This window comes from Homalodisca vitripennis, chromosome 7 (assembly GCF_021130785.1).
Source record: "Homalodisca vitripennis isolate AUS2020 chromosome 7, UT_GWSS_2.1, whole genome shotgun sequence".
NCBI lineage: Eukaryota > Metazoa > Arthropoda > Insecta > Hemiptera > Cicadellidae > Homalodisca > Homalodisca vitripennis.
In genome coordinates, this window is record NC_060213.1 from 56962586 (window position 1) to 56981592 (window position 19007).

The 19007-nt window shown below is 33.9% G+C and overlaps 1 protein-coding gene across 1 annotated transcript in view; it reads right to left on the reverse strand.

Moving 5' to 3' along the window:
- The window catches only part of LOC124365841 (ubiquilin-1), a 38176-nt gene that overhangs the window by 11260 nt on the left and 7909 nt on the right, over positions 1-19007 (reverse strand). The window contains exons 2-6 of the mRNA XM_046821895.1: positions 17332-17536; positions 9729-9967; positions 9042-9180; positions 6331-6441; positions 3497-3786 (exon numbers count right to left, since the gene is read on the reverse strand). Coding sequence (XP_046677851.1) covers positions 3497-3786; positions 6331-6441; positions 9042-9180; positions 9729-9967; positions 17332-17536 — 984 coding nt within the window. The remainder of the gene's footprint in view (positions 1-3496; positions 3787-6330; positions 6442-9041; positions 9181-9728; positions 9968-17331; positions 17537-19007) is intronic.

The following is a 19007-nucleotide window of genomic DNA, read 5'->3' on the forward strand; positions in this document are numbered from 1 at the left end:
AAAGTAATTGGGTAAAAATTCTGTCCAGATAACAAAATTCAATGAATAATATAAATCATCACAATAATCGAAAGGGACAGCAACGCAATTCCAATTCTTTATTCAGTTAAAGAATTTTATATTAATTTATCTATGCAGTTAATAGCCTCTAGTAAATGAAATGCCTTGTGTTAATATACATTTTAATAATACAGTACAAGAATAAGATATAATAATAATACAGTTATATTCATCAATTACAATATATCTTATATTAAAACTAGGTAAAATCCAATAGTTGTTCAGCGTAATAAAAATATTGAATCCACATTTCCTTTCAATAATAGGGGCAAAGACAAAAATTTGTTTAACATATTTTGAAAATTTCTTAGTCTATGGCAGGAAATTAAATATATTTAGGAAAGAGAAAAAAGAAATAACATTTTTGTTAAACCTCCCCCACTGCTAAACAGACTAATGACTAACCACAAAGAATTAGAGATACATAAGTCCCTAATCAGATTATTTAAGATGAATATGCTGATTATTTTCTAACCATCCATTGATAATCCACATCAATTAATAAAAACACTCTCTATACTACAGAGAGTTAGCGTAGTTGAGAGTGAAAGTGTTTCCATCAGTGATTGATTGATCCAAATACTCAATACTTCGCATTCTTAGCGGTATCGAAATATAGATGATTCTCAACACAAACTTTTTCCACTTGACTCAGATTCCGATATTTTCAAAGTATTTTACATACTTTTATAACGAATAAAATCAACTGAAATACTTAATAGGATTGCATTTCACAAGATCATGACTAGTAAATGTGTCACAGATTAATCTTGAATCTTTAAGTAGGTTTATTCATTGACAACAGTTCATCATCAGTACAAAAATTACAGATCACCAAAAAGTATTATTGTTGTACTTTATGTACAAAAAAAACCTAAGTGGATAAAATTATTGTATTTTAACCCTTTAAGTGGCGGTCATTTGTGGTCTCAGTGGCAGGCCGTTTTCGGGTAAATTGCTGTGATCGTTAAACTTATTTTTAGAAAATATTGTCTAAGTGATAACCTAGCAACATTATATATTTTTGTTTTCCTTATGAACTATAGAATAAGAATAAATATGATATTTGGTTCCTTATTTTTATTTTAAGATGAATATAATTGTAGATGTGTAAAGATTTTCTTTCAGAAAAAATAATTTTTAAGTTCTACTGTCCGTCACTTTGAAACTACTGGAGCTACAAAATAATGTCATGTTCACAGAATAAACACAATTTTATTCTAAACAAATTACTTCCTATGCATTTTTTCTATTTACAAGAACAAAAAAGTTAGACGGGAAAAACTAAATCTATGTACAAAGGCCTATAATAGTGGCTTAGTTTGTCATAGCACAGTATATTTCGTAAATATAAAACAGGAATTGTCTTATCGCAAACCCCTCCCCATCTTCAGACAGAGGTCAAAGTCGAGCGGTCTAGTAGATAACGTGACTACAGAATCTCGCCGCCTGTTCAGCTGGTGCGCCGCATTCTTGTACTTTCGTGCCGAAGTGTCTGTCGAGTGCGTCGCTTTGTTGTACTTCCGTGTTTTACTATGTGTGTGTGTGTAATAGATTAGTGATGGGTGACACTATGAGAATTTGGGATTTACCCAGGAGGGAAGAGGGGACCATTCGTTTTTTACAAGATCATGACTAGTTGCCTAAATCTAAAATATTCGTGGGGGTCGGCAGTTGCGGCTGAAGGCGGAAATCCACTACACTCACTCATCCTTGATATTGCTGCATTCTGGGCGTCACAGGAAACCCATTAACAATTAATAATCGTTGTAAGTTTGTAATTGAACTTTTTCGTTCTATAATGTTTTTTTCTATAAATTTATATGTTTGTGTGCCTCATACTGGTGTACCAGTAACACAAACAACGCGATAAACAATAATATACTGACAATAACAGTACGCAAAGTCGCCAAACAAAACAGTGACAAGAAGAGTAGACAGCTGTTCTCTCGTCTGCCGCCAGGTCAAACGAAAACTGTTGGATTCATTTAAGCCAGCAAACATTAGTAACATGAATACACACTATACTATATGATATATATATATATATATATATATATATATATATATATAGGAAATTTCATGGAGAATATGATAATTCAAACTAGGCCTAAAAAGAATGGATGGTTGCATTGAGAGCAACAGTCTTAAATGTGAAGTGACGGCGCTTGCCACTTCGCGGCGGCATGAATCATACGTCTCAGACGGCGCTTGCCACTTATAGGGTTAAGAAATAACATTTTGCTCACAGTTTTAAATATTTATTTTCGCGTATCACCATGTTTAAAAGAGGTAGTGAAGCAGACCCCTCTAATTATCGACCATTATCCAAGTTACCATTCTTTCTCAAAATATTTGGAGATGTGATGTACCATCGATTGATGGATTTTCTTGTTGGTAATAACCTGTTTGATGAGGAACATTATGGTCTTAGAGCTGGAAAGTCTGTTACGTTACCACTGCCATTATAGATTTGGTTCAAACATTGTAGATGTTATCAACAAATTAATGTGATCCCTCTGTGGGAGTATTTATGGAATTGAATAGAGCCTTTTATAGAGCATCACATTGTAAATTGAAATCAATTCTTCACTGATTGTGTATTTACTTGCCACTACAGCGGTTTAAATCATACTTATGTAACAGAAAGAAATATGTGGAGTCATCATTATAGACAAATAGTTATAGAGTGTCAATTGTATGCATATAATGCCAACTTCATTGTAACATAAAAATTATGATGAAGTTTAAAATACATCCAAAATAATTATATCTCATTCAGACAATTCTTTAGTAACAAAAACTTTTTGTTAAATATAGATAAACCCAACAATATAGATTTTTGTACCAAACAAAATCATAAGGAAATTTAACTAAACATTAATTATAAATATTTATCAATCAGATAGTACAATATATTTAGCCTTGCTTATTGCTACATATCTATCGTGGAATTTACATATTAATCAATTAAAAAAATAAAATATCTTCATGGTTGTGTTTTGAGAAACATGTCAAATATTTTGCTGAATTAAAACTTTACATATTTTCCTTACATACACTTGCACATACAGCATGGCGTTAAATGATAAAAACTACAAATATTTGTAATTTTAAGCTGTAATGGCTGTCAAATAACAAGCTGGGCATTAACATTTATGTTTATGGATTATATGTCCTAGAAACAGTAATGTAAATTAGGCTGCCAGGTGATAATATTTCTAAATTAGAAAAACATCATAATTACTATATAAGAAATAGGCACCTTACAGAACTATTCTACCTAATTGTTTAGAAATAAACCATCCTTTGTAGGAATTACACTTTATAATAAAAAACCAAGTTGCATTCATGAAATAGAAAATATACCATCATTAAACAAATATTTAAGTTTCACAAACCAAATGAGTTTGATGGTAGGGTACAATATTATTACCTGAAGTGCTGGATTACTGGCCAGCAGGGGATTGTTGGCCAGGACACTGTTGGCCATATTGGGGTCAGCCGCCATCGCCTGCATGATCGACTGAGTGTAGGGAGCATTCATCATGTTCTGAAGGAGCTGAGGGTTCTCCATCATTTGGGCCATGAGAGACTGCATGGAGGGGGGCGTCCCAGTGGTGGGAGGGGTAGGACGAGGCCTGGTAGCATCCGAGGGCGTCCCACCATCCCACGGGTTCGGCAGCGGGTCTCTGTTCTCCTGGCCTTGCTGTGGGTTTGTTGCATCTATAAAATCATCAAGTTGTTGTTGTTACAGTTAAACAATTATCATATTTTCAGTTCAATGTTAATCCTATTCAAACAATTACACTGGGGAAATTCGTGTTACCATCCAATGCCAGTAGCACTCTTCTCCAATCAGTGAATCAATAGTTTTTATTTCATAATAACTGGACACATGATTTATTTATATTTAGTCCAGTACATTGCTTGGATGAATTCCAGATTTAAGAGTTTTTAAATAACTGTTTTACAAAACTACACACATTAAAATTAAATTAAATGCAATATTTTAAACTTAAGTTATATGATAGACAGAAATGTGAAAACAAATGTGTACATGCTTTTCTTTCTATAAATCTTTTTAAACTCCATTACATCATATCAATACAAACAATTAAAAAAACAAGTATTTTGTGTAATCACATCAATATTAGACATATTGATATGATTACACAAATTACAAGGCCAACTAAAATTACCAAACATCTGTTTGTTTACCACCGAGCAGAAGACACATAGCAATAAATGAACATGAACATAAGATGTATGAATTAATAGCAAAACGAACATGAACATAAGATACTGTACATGAATTAATAGCAAAATATCACATTAATCAGTAATTTGCATATTACCATTAAGCTGTCACCCACAAATAGATGTATCAAACACATATATAAAATAATCTGGAATCAAAGTATGGTTTACAATACAATGATAAATTGTTAATTTGGTTATCAAGCTCTATATATATATATATATATATATTGAAGTTATATTTCACCCAAAATACTTCAAAATATGTTTTAGCAATTGGTATTTTGCTTAGTGCTGATCAGTTGTACACGAATAGAAGCAGCAGAAATGAATATAAATATAGAAAATATTGACTGCAAGCAAATGATTAATTTACAAAACTACCATGATTTATTTTTAGATTGTCTATCTATAGGTTTTCATGTGTAAATTACGTTTCATGCATAAAAAAAATTTTATTGATCGGTAGTTTGCATATTGCCAATATGCTGTCGTCCCTGAATAGATGTTGGAGCAATGCTTGAAAATAAACATAGAATATAGGAATTTCAAGTCAAACGTTGTTTATAAAGTCATGAACATTTTTCTTTGGTTGACAACCTTCCAATATTTCCATTGACCACTACAAGCCAAACAATGACACCGCTAATACAGGAAAGAACTCACCTCGGTTCAGGCACTTCCTTTTCCCTCTCAGCCAACACCAAAATGATTTACTAGTTTGGCATAAGGAAGATTTCACCTGCCACTATGATGCCGGACCAAATGTGATAGAATATGAAAATGTCTCCTGTCCAATAATTAATGGTGCAGCAAATCTCAGTAGATTCAAATCCCACTGATCAATTCTCATATCTACACTTTTTTTAATTCTGCGGATTTGAGGTTTGACTTCACTGCATCTTTACCCTCCAGCATCTTCCAGGGACTATAGTCTTAAAACAATTATTTGAGAGACAAAAATTATCTGAGTTTGCGAATGAAGTTTTAGATTACAATGACGGAACAAGTCGTACTGGCGGGAAAATGTTATATTGAAATTTCATTGTACGTTGTTTTTAAAATGGCTCTATCTATATCCATTATTTTACTCAGATAATTGCTTAACCCTCTCCCACTCCCATTGTTTCCAGGCGCTCACGGTGCTTCTAACCTCAATTAATTTGCTCTGCCGGTCGGGCTCGGTCAAAATACGCGGCGTCTCAACTTACATACGTTCTGTCATTGTAATTAACTATAATTATATATATATTAATTATTTTACTATATATTGGTTCAATGAAGTTGATTGTACGAGACCAGGGAGGGGGCACACGGACAGCTGGGCGCCGGGTTGTTTGTTGTGCAGCTACTTGGTGAAGGTCATTGTCTGGCTCGCCGTCACTGCCCCTGCCACTGTGATCACTCCGAACTACATCCTCAATGCCACTAACCACTTCACAAAGCTCTGGTACATCACTACACTCACTTGAATCGTCGCAATCACTACTAATAACGAGATCGATTTCACTGTCACGAAGTGTACGACTACAACCCGCCATTGTTTCCGCATAACTAATATAAATAGCAAAATAATGGAATAAATCTACTGTAAAAGTAAAGTAAATGGTCTCCTGATAGCAAACAACCCGTAGTAGTACAAACTATTACTACTCGAGAGCAGCACTTATCGGCTCTAGTAGATAAAGCAGTGCGTGCCGATCTGTGCCGTTTAGGCTGCAGTGGCTATATTGTGGCCGTGCCGATTCATGCGTTGCGAGCGGGAGAGGGTTAAGTATTACTACCGTAATTGTAATACAATAGGTTTATATCATAAAAACATTGTTCAAAAGGTACAAACCACTTTAAATTTAATTCCAAAATAAAAGAACAAACAAACTCTATTAGTATGCTTGATTATGCATTCCTTGTCTAAAGTCTGCAAAACTTGAACTTCTAGATTTCTTTTTTTTCAATTTAAAATATATGATGTTTTGAGACTTGAAAGTTACATATACTTTATGCACTGACCTGTATTGCTGGTAGGAACAGCGTAAGGGTTACGGCTGAACTGCTCACTGGCAGCGTTCAACATGGGCTCCTGTATATCTCTATACATTCTCTGCAGAGCGTTGTATCCTCCTGGAAACAAATAACACATTGTAATTACAATAAAGTCTCAACACCGACAGCCAAAATGGTAACAATAGTTTCACTGTTCAGTAGTCTAGATCTACCTTAACTGAAGACATTTTTCCACATACAGTGAGATAAAAAGAAAGATATTACATATAAACTGAAGATATTACACTAGAGAGAAGAGGACAACCAGAAACACACAAAAGTTTCATGTATGTAAGATCTTTCAAACAAAATGTGTACAATCATTACTTAAAAACTTCTAGTTTTCAACAAACTGAGCAGTAATAATAAGGAGAAATAATATCTGTTATTAAAAAGTTATTATGTTAATACAAATGTTATTATTAGTTATTATTAAAATACCTAATCCTTAGCACTCCCCTGTCCTACATTGCAGTACATTCCCTTACAGCTCCTATAGTATATTCTTAATAGATATAATAGAACATTCTGATCACGTCCCTAAGTCGATCAAATTGGGTGTAAATTTTGATTCAAAGTCTGCCACAAGCTGATGTGCTCGGTTAAGGCTTTCAGTCGAGAAACGCCATGGGCCGCTTAGATAGACCCTGCATTTTTTTGTACAACATGGTTATGTTTTACAGATAAACGTAAAACGCACTAAGATATAGGTAAGGGACCATTCTAAATAACTGTTTTGTGTGTAAAACTACAAAATTAATATAACAGTGGCAGAGCAACAGGAGATATCAAGTAGGCTAAGACAAACCAGCTATATATGCCAGTCAGTTGATGTACATTGTTTGTAAATATGTAAAAATATAATTTAAAACTTTTGTAACCTTTAAACTAGTTTTTATGTACATGATGGATTACTGGGATAGCAATAATAGAAATACGCTATTGTTAATAAATGTTACTTTCTCAGGGTTACAGTTATAAGTCATTGGTATAAATTATGCTTTAATAGTTAATTCAATTTTGAACACAATCGTATACAATGTAAGAAATTATAATGGTGTTATTGTTACCCACCAGCAAGAAATTAGCTAGATTTCACAAAGATTTTTTTATTTATATTTCCATATTTATGAATGTTTTATCTTAAAATTGTTAGTGTACCCTCATAGAGTAATTATGTTTACGAAAATATATACTTAAATAGTAATACAAAATTACATATACACTTATTTAACTTTAAAACAAAAAGTGTAAAGAGTATGTTACAACATTTAATTTTTTTAACGTTAACACGTTAACTGCGGCAGACGCAGTAGTGCGAAGTAGCCTCCAGAAGGGAGACAAGAACACAGTACTAATCAGCAGTTAAGCAATGAAGTTGTTAACATTAAAAAGGAAATACTAGCTTTTCAAATCATACATATAAATGTAGAACAATTAAAGACAAACAAAATTTAAAAAATTTGAGCTCTAGCTATTTGAATGAAAGCATTTATGGTCACTTCAAAAATGTAATCAAATTAGTGAATTTTTCGTGGTGCTTTTCAGTCAATCAATCAATCAATCATTTATTGTCAGAACACAAAGTGTATAACAACGTCAACAGTTAAAGGATAACAACAATCCACACTAACGTATAATTATTAAATACAAATACATTTTTAAAATACATCAACCCTTTAAATACATGTTTTTACTTACTATATTATTAAAGTCTTTGGTCATTTTGTAAGACATTGTCGACATTGTAAGACAGTTGTAGTACAACTTGTCAGTTCGGGGACATTCAGACAGTCAGCTAACTTAGCGATTGGTGGTCATTGACCGCCAAGTTACATGTATCATGGCAGTAAAAGGGTTAAATAACACAGGTTACATTAGGTCTGCATAGCATAACCAATGAAAATAGTTCGTTTTAAGTGCATGTTTTAGAGATAAAGACTCAATGAACAAAGTTGTGGAGGACCTCAGAAATGGAGCATTTGTTTAGTAATTCAATATTTATTTAAAGTTTGATAATATTGGTAGTCAACTTTTAGACATAAATACTCGTAACTTTAAAAATAAAACGTTACATAGAATATTACAAATTGAGCTTGTAATTTGTTTTTTCAATAAAATAGTAAGTTAAACCGTGATAAATGTTTCAATACAAAGTAGACATCTTTTTCAAAAGTTACTAAACTTCCACAAATTCAATACTTAGTATGTCTAGAATGACATACTTTACGTTTTTAAAGTTTATTTTTAGTATCAGGATGATAAAAAAGATGTTAATAAAAATGTATTTAGTGACTGTAACAGTTAAGACGTGTAGCTTTAATAATTAATTCCAGATGTTCTTGAAAATTACGTAGTGTTCAATAATATTTAAAGAGGTCAATATTACATGTATCAGTGCCCTTAATATCTATGTTTATCTTCTGTCCCATCCATATTTCCACCATCTGTTTCCATTTACCAATAGAATTTAAGAACAAAATTTTATTTTACCTTGCATCATTATCACTTTTGTTAATATACATTCATCTCTACGGAACCCGGTACGATGGATGATCACTTGCATCCTTACGTCAGAGTCTCATTGATACTAGTTACTTTGTACGTTTTGAACAATATAAATAATGGTACCATTAAGTCACTTAAGTAGTTTACCCACCTAAAACTGAACAACTCACCCGGAATGGACTCCAGGTTGGACATAGCCCGGTCCTGGGATCTCATGAGCTCCTGCAGCATGGAAGGGTTGCGGGCCATCTCCATCGTCTGACGCAGCAGATCCGGATTGTTGAGCAAGTGGTTGATCTCGGGATTACGCTGTAAAATCAATCACTATGTGTTTATTTGTTTTGTTTTTAAACTTTTTCCAAAAACAATCGCAGAGCTACTATCTCTAACGAGTAAAACATTTTCCTGTTTACCCAGTAGTGGCTTTGACAAATCTCAGACCCATATACATGATTCTAAATTATCCATAAAAAAGACCATAGTTGGTTGCCCACAAATAGAATACTTGTCTAGTATTGCATAAATTTAATAATGTACGTGTCACAGAAGCAGTACAAATACAGAACTTGATTAAACAATGACCAAAAATTTTAACTGTAAGAACAGTATTTCCATGCATCATTTCAGCCTAATAATTGATTTTACACTCATATTTAAAGTAATGGAACCTCTGATAATTCTTCTTAACTAAGTAGCATAAAAAGTCTGATGAACAAATTGTTCTCATCTTAACTAAAGAAGCACCATTTTCAAAGAAAAATATATCAACTTAGTTTCTGCTTTTACATTTAGTAACATTAAAACCCATTAAGAGTAATGGTTACAAAATCCTCTTCAATCTTGGTACCATTACATACCTCCATTAACTCCTGCATCTGAGGGTTGGCTAGAATGAGCTGACGCATGTTCTGAGGATCGCCCATGATCTGCTGTACCAGTGGATTGTCCATCATCTGCCTCAGAAAATCAGGGTTTCGCAGAAGCTCTCTCTGCATTGACTGCTGTATCTCCATGAAGTTGCCAGAGCCCATTCCCAGAGCTTCCATCCCGCCCAGACCTCCCAACACTCCCAGCCCAAATGGAGTTGCTGATACATCTACAAACAACAGGAAAATATTTTACATTTTTACATAATTAAAACATTAAAGCCTCTGAGCATCCATTCTAATTTATTTAACAGTTATAGGTGTGGAAACTCTTTTTGTATACTTTTAAATAAACTGTAATCATAATTTGTAAAGAAATTTTACATAAAGTATTCCTAGTGGAGAATCAAAATATGTTTATTATAAATTAAACAGTTTAACCCTTTAGGTGCCAAGCCAAAAATTAAAAGTTATTTCCAAGAATGCTGGGGATTTTCCATCCAGTACTACTGAAGAATGCCAATATATTTCTGCCATTTTACAGAGTTTTACTTAACAAATTTGTTAAAATTACAAATAATGAGATATTTTCCTATTTTTTTGTCTATAACCAGAAAAATAAAATTTCCTTCATAACAACTATAAAACAAATCTTATTTTTAGTTATAATGTACTTTTAAAAATAAAAAATATTAACCCTGGAACTGGCGGTCATATTTCTCTCAGTGGCAGAGTGTTTTAGTACTTCATACATTGCCTTATAATTATTTTATTATTACATGTTTACTATAAAGTACCTATAACTTATTATATATTTCTTTATTCAGCATTGTTCAAGGAACATTTTTCACATAATATAATTAAAACAAAAAAATACCCTTATAATCTACCTCTTCGGGAAACAAATGTTTTTTAAAAAAAAAGAAAAGTTAGTTCAAAGTTTTTGATTTGTAAAATTGTTGTTGTTAGTGATACGCAAAATCCAAAATATACAAAAGGAAGAGCATTTAATTCTGAGTAAAAATAAAACAACACATAGTTTATAAGGTATTTATTTTTACATGTGGTAAACGATACAAAAATCATACACTGACATTCGAAAGTGCTACTTACCAACAAAAGTAAGAACTTCAAAGCTCACTTGGATTTGTACAATCTTGTAACTATTAGTTTATATTAATTTTCTATTTTTTAATTTTTTATTATATATTTTTTAAACTATGTTCTGATTGAATGTCTAAATCGGAATCCTCATCGTTGCTTATTTCATGTACAACTAGTTCTCGAATGTCACTTGAACGATCGCGGAAATTACGATCCATTATGTAAACACGCACAAAAAACTTACTATTGTTGTGTAATATACACAATCATCATTACAACGACCTCAAACAAACAATAAGCCAGAAAAAACACCATGCAGGTGACGAAATAACAATAGCCGAATGAACCAGTTGACTCATCGCTGCGCACGCAACTAGCGCGGTATGCGGGAGAATGTAAACAAACAGTTTAGAGATTACAAAACGTATGGACGTGTAACGAAACGATAAAATTATTTATTAGTGTATTATTTACATAAATTGAACCTTCCTCTTTCGATTGGTATCAATGTACAACTAGTTCTCGAATGTCACTTGGACGATCGCGGAAATTACGATCCATTACGTAAACACGCACAAAAAACTTACTATTATTGAGTAATAAACACAACCATCATTACAAAGAACTCAAACAAACAATAAAAGAGACAGGACACCATGCAGCTGACGAAATAACAATAGCCGAATGAACCAGTTGACTCATCGCTGCGCGCGCAACTAGCGTGGTACGCTGGAGAATGTAAACAAACAGTCAGAGATTATAAGAGGTATGGACGTGTAACGAAACGATAAATGATTTATTAGTGTATTATTTACATAAATTGAACCTTCCTCTTTCGATTGGTATCAATACCGATACTCTTTGATCGTGTTTTAAGTACGTAATATTGAGAAATAAAAGACGTATTAAAACGCCCGATATCGGGCGTTTGCCAGTTCCAGGGTTAACTGACAGTACATACTTCTTACAGTTTCACATGAAAAAAAGCATTTTGACAAAAATATTTCACTATAAAACTCAAAATCACTTACAAGAGAAAATTAAGCGAATACAAGCATAGAAACTTTTGATTATTATTTTAAAAATTATACAAATGCAAATTACATTGTTTTTTAGAAAGCCAAATCTCTACTGTTTTGTCTTGTTTACACTAAATTTAAAAATAAACAGATAATTAATCTTACAAAACATATTTTTTTCTTGTAAATTGGTTAATTCTGATTTTTTATATACCAAAAATGTATTATACGTTAAAAATGATCACTTTAGAATTCTCTCTGTGAATGTCTGTATACGATGAGGTCAGCATTCTTCAATAGTTTTCATGATGTCCATATATACGGATGTTGGCACTACAAGGGTTTAACCACTACAATCTGATTAATTCAACTCTGAAACATGGGTCGATCTAATCGTCACAGTGATTTACGTATTATTATCAGTATTGGTTGATATGATTGGATTTCTGAAAATAATTATTTAATATGTGTAACTAAGCCATAACGTATTACATACATAAGGAATTGTAAAGAACTAATCTTTCTAAATATTACATTCAATACTTTCTTAAATTTTACTCCACTATGCAATTTGTCAGAATTTTATAAAATAAAATAATTAGAAGAACAATTATATCATTTGTATTCAAATATATTATCTACTAATACAATATACATGCACAAGATAAACTACTGAATCACTTCTTGAACATCAGAAGTTGATCAAATAAAAATATATACTGATATATATTGCCAACAAACTGAAAATTACTCATTATATTTTATAAAGTTGCTGAATGTATTGCCAATCAATTATAACACTTTTTGGTAAATGTTTGCCACAATATTTTTACTAAATAATTAAAAGTAATTAATAATATTTAAAATAAATGTTTATTCTCATTCAAAGCAGGTGAAGATATTAACCCTTTGAGTGCCGGAGCATCGCTGTCAGCAATCCCGCATTTTTGCAAGAAATGCCAGAATCGCTGTTAGCGACTTCTGCAATAACGCTTATATTTTATATAGTATTTATCTAAATTGGCTCAATGACTATACATACGCGTTCCAAAGGCTTCAACGTAACTTTTGATGTAGGTTTTGTTGCATTTTAGTTAGATTCAGATTTTTACGGCGGTTATAAAGTGTAAAGTCAGTCGCGTTTAGAATCTGCCGCTTTGCAGACGAGCCGTCACGTATTTTGTTTGCGCTACTGTTTATTTCACAAATGATATTGAAAGCTTTTAAGTGTAAATGGGTTTGTAGTGTTAGTATCTTCGAATTATTTCGTTTGTGTATGTTGTTCTAGTCTGTGTGTAAGTAGAACAATGACGGCCGCGAGTTACGGCGATCGTAAGCATCTAGTATTTTACTAAATACTTTTGTATAGTTTTTATGTTTGTTCAGTGATATTTATAAACAATGAGTCATAAAAACATTGCTGACAATAAAGACTTAGTATTGCAGGCATTAGATTTAAGCATTATCAGTGTAGACAATATACAAAGTGTTAGGTTAGGTTAGAAAATTTCTAGTTTTGCAGTGGTTCATATTTTCATATTTATTTTCCAAACTTTATTTATAAGTATAAAAAAATGTTTTTATGTCTTTTTGTAAAGAATTAAATGGAGTATAAGATAGAATAACTAAAAGTGAAAAAATAAAATATTTCAATAACATTAAGTTGTGTCAAAATAAAAAACTAAATGTTCTTGCTCATAAAGTTTTTGTAAATGATTTTTTTATTTGTATAAAACCGTTAAAAAAGTGATCAATGTATTATATTTATAAAGAAAATATATTTATCTAAAAAAAAAAAACAAAAACCCATGACATTATACCAATAAATAAATTTGTTATGAATTTTTAACCAGACCCTTGCAGAATCAGGCATTTTCGCTCGGCATTTTATGTATACCATATAGCAAAACGCTACGGCACTCAAAGGGTTAATATTTTTGACAAAATAAAATTCCCTATATTGTACAATTGTAAATTGGTCTTTACTGTAAATTACTAATTCTTCAAGCATAGCTAGTGTCTATGTAGATGACCAAGTTGATTGCTAAAACATGATAGCAGTTATAGATGCCGAACACTCTCTCTCTCGAAAAAAAAAAAGTATTAGATGTAAAAAATGTACAGAGAGTAGTTAGACCTCCATTTCTACAATCTGGGCAAAACAAAGCAGATTTCACTGCTGTTTCCAATGATTACCGATCCATAGAAAGATATAGCAACAGCTGTTCATTTTCAATTGTCCCCTGATGTGGAATTTGTCTATAAACACCAGTATGGTTATTTATTGATTGTTTACTTTCTGTGTTTACCAAGCAAGTTTTATTCTATAGTTCATGATTATTAGTGTTTTATTTTGTGTGTTACAAATAATTACAAATTTAACCAAACCAAACCAGATAAAATCCAGCCTCCACCCAGATAATTATGTTGAAGTTTGTTATTCCAAAGTAGATTTTTAATGTAAAATATTCAGTGATATAACACAGATACAATATTTTGATGGTAAACTAATATAACCAATTTTTATAATTATTTTTCTAATTAAACAAGATAGCATCCAGTGTCTTTATGGATATTGATGTCTACATTAAATAAATTTAAATACCTATTAAGTAGTTATTAACTTTACCACAAGAGTAAAAAATGTAATATCTTTTATAGTAATATACCTAAAGATTCAAAATATAACATAAGATGTTTATTGCCATTGATCATATATACAATGAAATAGGCATTGTCAATACACTTTTAGTATAAAACATACTAATATAGCAACAAACTATCATTGAAAACCACGAAACAGATTTAAGAGACTCAAAAACATTTACCTTACAGTTGTAAAATAAACATATATTTTAAAATAAAACTCCAATGATTAAAACTGAATATTGACATCCATATTTAAAAACTCGTCAATTGAATAAAATGGATTATTGAAAAACAAACAACAACAAAAAGTATTTATAAATTTAAAAAAAAGGTTTTTTTTACAATTTTTGTGTCTGGTCATAATGGACTGGCTCTTTAACACGTTCACTGCGCGTGGGACGCCGGCGTCCCATACCAATCCATTTGCGCATGCGCATGGGTGCCCGGCGTCCCATCACACCATCACTACGTTGGTCGTTTAGTGCCTGCTCAGGCTCCGTACAAGGAAGGCGATTATTTGTGCGCGTGTTGAAACCGCCATCTTTGTTTACACTGCACTGTTCGTGTCCCGCTGGCGCCTTTCTTTGTTCGTTGCTAGTGTCGTGAAGTGTGTCGTGTGTTTGTTGTTATATTTGTTATTTGCTATGTAGTTTTTTTATACTTCCTACAAATACTTGTGACTATAACAATGGCTGCCGGACTCAGTGACTCACAGATTGAACGGGAGGTTATAGACAATGACCTTGACAATGAATCAGACAGTTCCGTGCAGGAAAGTGATACCGATTCCGAAAGTGACTTGGATGATGACGGAACTTTTCCACTAAACCCTGCATGGTCTGCACAGCTACAACCCCCTACAGTTATTCCTTTCACAAAACAAAATGAACTATTAGTCCCTACGCCAAGAGAAAATAAGCCGGTAGATTGGTTTTTGCTTTTGGTTGACGATCAGCTGCTGGAAAGTATCGTAGCAGATACAAACAGGTACGCTTTTGACTTGTTTTTTGGGCCTTCCACTGAGCCACGATCACGTATTCACAGATGGAAGGACTTAACTTTAGACGAACTAAAAAAGTTCATAGGCCTATTGCTTCACACTGGTACGTTCAAACTGAACCGCCTCAATGACTACTGGAAAACCCATCGAATGTTCAACTTGAATTGCTTCCGTGACCATATGAGCCGTGATCGGTTTTTGATTATATTACGATGCATTCATTTCTCACATCATCAAAATGTAGCTCAAGGTGTACAGGAAGACCGTTTGTCAAAAGTAAGGATGCTAGTTGACCACTTCAACAAAAAGATGGATGATGTTTACTATCCAGGCAAAGAACTTTCTTTGGATGAGGCTATGGTTTTGTGGCGCGGTCGGTTGATTTTCCGACAGTACATCAAAGGAAAGCGCCACAAGTATGGCATCAAACTGTACACTCTTTGTGAACCTGGTGGTCTCATACTTCGTTTTCTTGTCTACTCAGGATCTCTCAGTGACTTAGGTGGGAAAGGTCATGCCACAAAGGTAGTACTACATCTTATGAGAGGGAAGCTCAACCATGGTCACTCGTTGTACATGGATAATTTTTACAATAGCTTTCCTTTGGCCTACCAACTGCTTAGGAAGAAGACGTATTGTACTGGCACACTTAGAGCAGACAGAAAGTACCTGCCAGATGAGGTAAAATCAGCCAAAGTAAAAAAAGGTGAGACAATTGCTCGGAGTGCAGAACAAGTCACTGTTGCCAAGTGGAAGGACAAGCGTGTAGTGACATACATCACTACAGAGTTTGAAAACAACATGGTTGAATCACGGAATCGCCATGGAGTAGCTAGAGTAAAACCCCTGCCCATTGTGAAATATAACACATTTATGAAGGGAGTGGATAGGGCAGATCAAATGCTAGCGTACTATCCATGCGAAAGAAAAACGCTGAGGTGGTACAAAAAGATCTTTGTACACATAATGCAGATGGCACTGGTGAACGCCTTGAAGCTGTACAACCTTTCCAATCCCCAAGAAACAATGAATCTTTATGACTTCAGGCTAGCTGTCATCGAATCCCTTGTCCCTGAGAAAGAGCTACAAGCCCCAGAACGTCCTCGCCGAAGCAATGAGAAGGCACTGCACGTTGTCTCCTTGATTGAAGGGAAGGACAACAGGAATCGGCAGAAGAGAAAACGTTGCAGAGTCTGCCACAGTGAAGGAAGAGAAAAACGTACTGCATACTTTTGTGCACAGTGCCCAGGAGAACCTTCACTCTGTCCTGTGGCATGCTTTGAAAAACACCATGCTTAGGACTGTTTAGAAGAAAGGGTGGTGGGAGGGATGTAAATACATGTAAATAGGTTTTATTTAGTTTTTAATTTTATTTTGATGACTTTTTTGTCATAAACAATACGATGTAGTGAAGGAAAAGCACGAACAGCCCTAAAAGTTTAGTCAGTGCGCATGGGATACCAGTGCTGATGGGTGACCGGCGTCCCACAACTTTATGACGTCACTTCCGGGTGCAAGGTTAACTTCTGGCAGCTTCTTTCCTATCTACAAAACTGGCCTCACCATATAGTAAGTAAAAAAATTATATTTTATTTTAGCATATTCTAAAATTTTTTTCCAATATTTAGCAGTGAACGTGTTAAGGGTTAAAATTTTTGTTGCATAACATTAGATATTGAATGAAATGTGCATAGCGATTAAATCTCCAAAACTTCAATTTCAAATCTGTCTGCAAAAAGACTTTGGAGAGAGGAGGCTTTAAACAAGAGTTCAAAATTAATAAGTTTAAAAACCTAGACATGAAGTGTTTATTATATCTCACCAGGCCTGTTCGCTGTAGTGGTGTTTGCAGCAGCAGGCGGCTGTTCCGCAGTTCTAGTATTTGTCTTTATCACCAGGTGCACAGTGAGTCCATCCTTCACCTTATGAGTAGCCAGTGTCTCTGGATCCTTCATAATCTTCCCCGCGAATATCAAGCAGAGCTGTTCAGGCTGGGCGTTGAATTTCTTGGCCACCAATTCCTTGAACTATACATGCATGAAATTACTATTTAGTCACAATAAGTTATATGGCACAATTTAACATTTTTAAAAAAACATTCCGATTTGCTTAATAATTATAGTTCTAACCCTAAGACAAGCTATATTACAGTATCAACTACACTTCCTGAAAAAAAAAATATATATATATACATATATATACAGGGTGGCACAAAAAGAACACATGGATTTTAAAAGGCTATAAGTTGGTGAATTTTAATTACACCAAAACAATCATCAATCAACCCAATTAGAGAGTCGGGTGTTAACAATTATAAAACACTTAACTAATTTTTAAAAATAACATCGGAAAGATGGCGTCCTCCTGCATGAATACACATTAGAAATCTCTTTTATAACTTTGTTCAAAGTGTCCTGTGATACAGCGGCAATTTCTTCACTTATTGCAGCCTTCAATTCTTCGAGTGACCGAGGTTTATGACGGTAAACTTTGAATTTTAGGTGTCCCCATAAAAAGAAGTCGCATGGCGTCAAATCTGGCGAACGTGCAGACCAATGGAGATCGCCGAAACGTGAAATCATGTGACCAGGAAACACTCCTCGAACGAAAGCCATAGATTGATTACTCGTGTGGGCTGTGGCTCCATCATGTTGAAACCATGTTTGTTCCATATCGACCTCCAAAGCTTCAAGATTTGGCTGCAAAAATGTGCGTAGCATTGTCACATAACGTTCAGAATTAACAGTGACAGTTTGGCCATGCTCTTCAAAAAAAATAAGGTCCAACGATGCCAATTTTAGAGACCCCACACCATACTGTTACTTTAGGACAATACAGTGGTTTTTGATGCATTTCCTGTGGGTTGTGAGCTGCCCAGTAGCGGCAATTCTGCTTGTTTACTTAGCCATTCAAGTGGAAATGAGCTTCATCACTCAGCATTACAACATTATTGTCATATCCAACGACATCAAGCATTCTCTCGTAAAAAACTCTTTGTTCGTGAAAGTCACGTTCATGGAGCTTCTGAACAATCATTATCTTGTAAGGGTGGAATTGTAACGTACATGTCAGGATGTGCTGTAGGGATCGACGTGATATCCCCAAGGTCAGAGCATGCCGTCTAGTCGAGGGGTGAAGACTTTCAATAACTGAGGCTCTGACAGGTTCAACTTTTTATGGAGTTCGCGCCGTACGAGGGCGACCAGTCAATTTACTCTTCAACACTGATCCTGTTGTACGAAACAAGTTAACCCAACGAAGTATCGAGTTGCGATCAGGTACCAAACCATTACGCGCGACATTAAACTGTAAACAAAATTTTCGTTGAACAGTGATGACAGACTCATTTGATTTTAAATAGTGTTCAACAGAGAACACGCAATGCTGCATGTTCCACTGCTCCATTGCTACTAAAACTGGACGCTCAAACCAATAAAATGGCGTCGCTCAGCAGTCACTGACCGCTTCCCTCCACTGGTACTACGTTACTCAAATCCA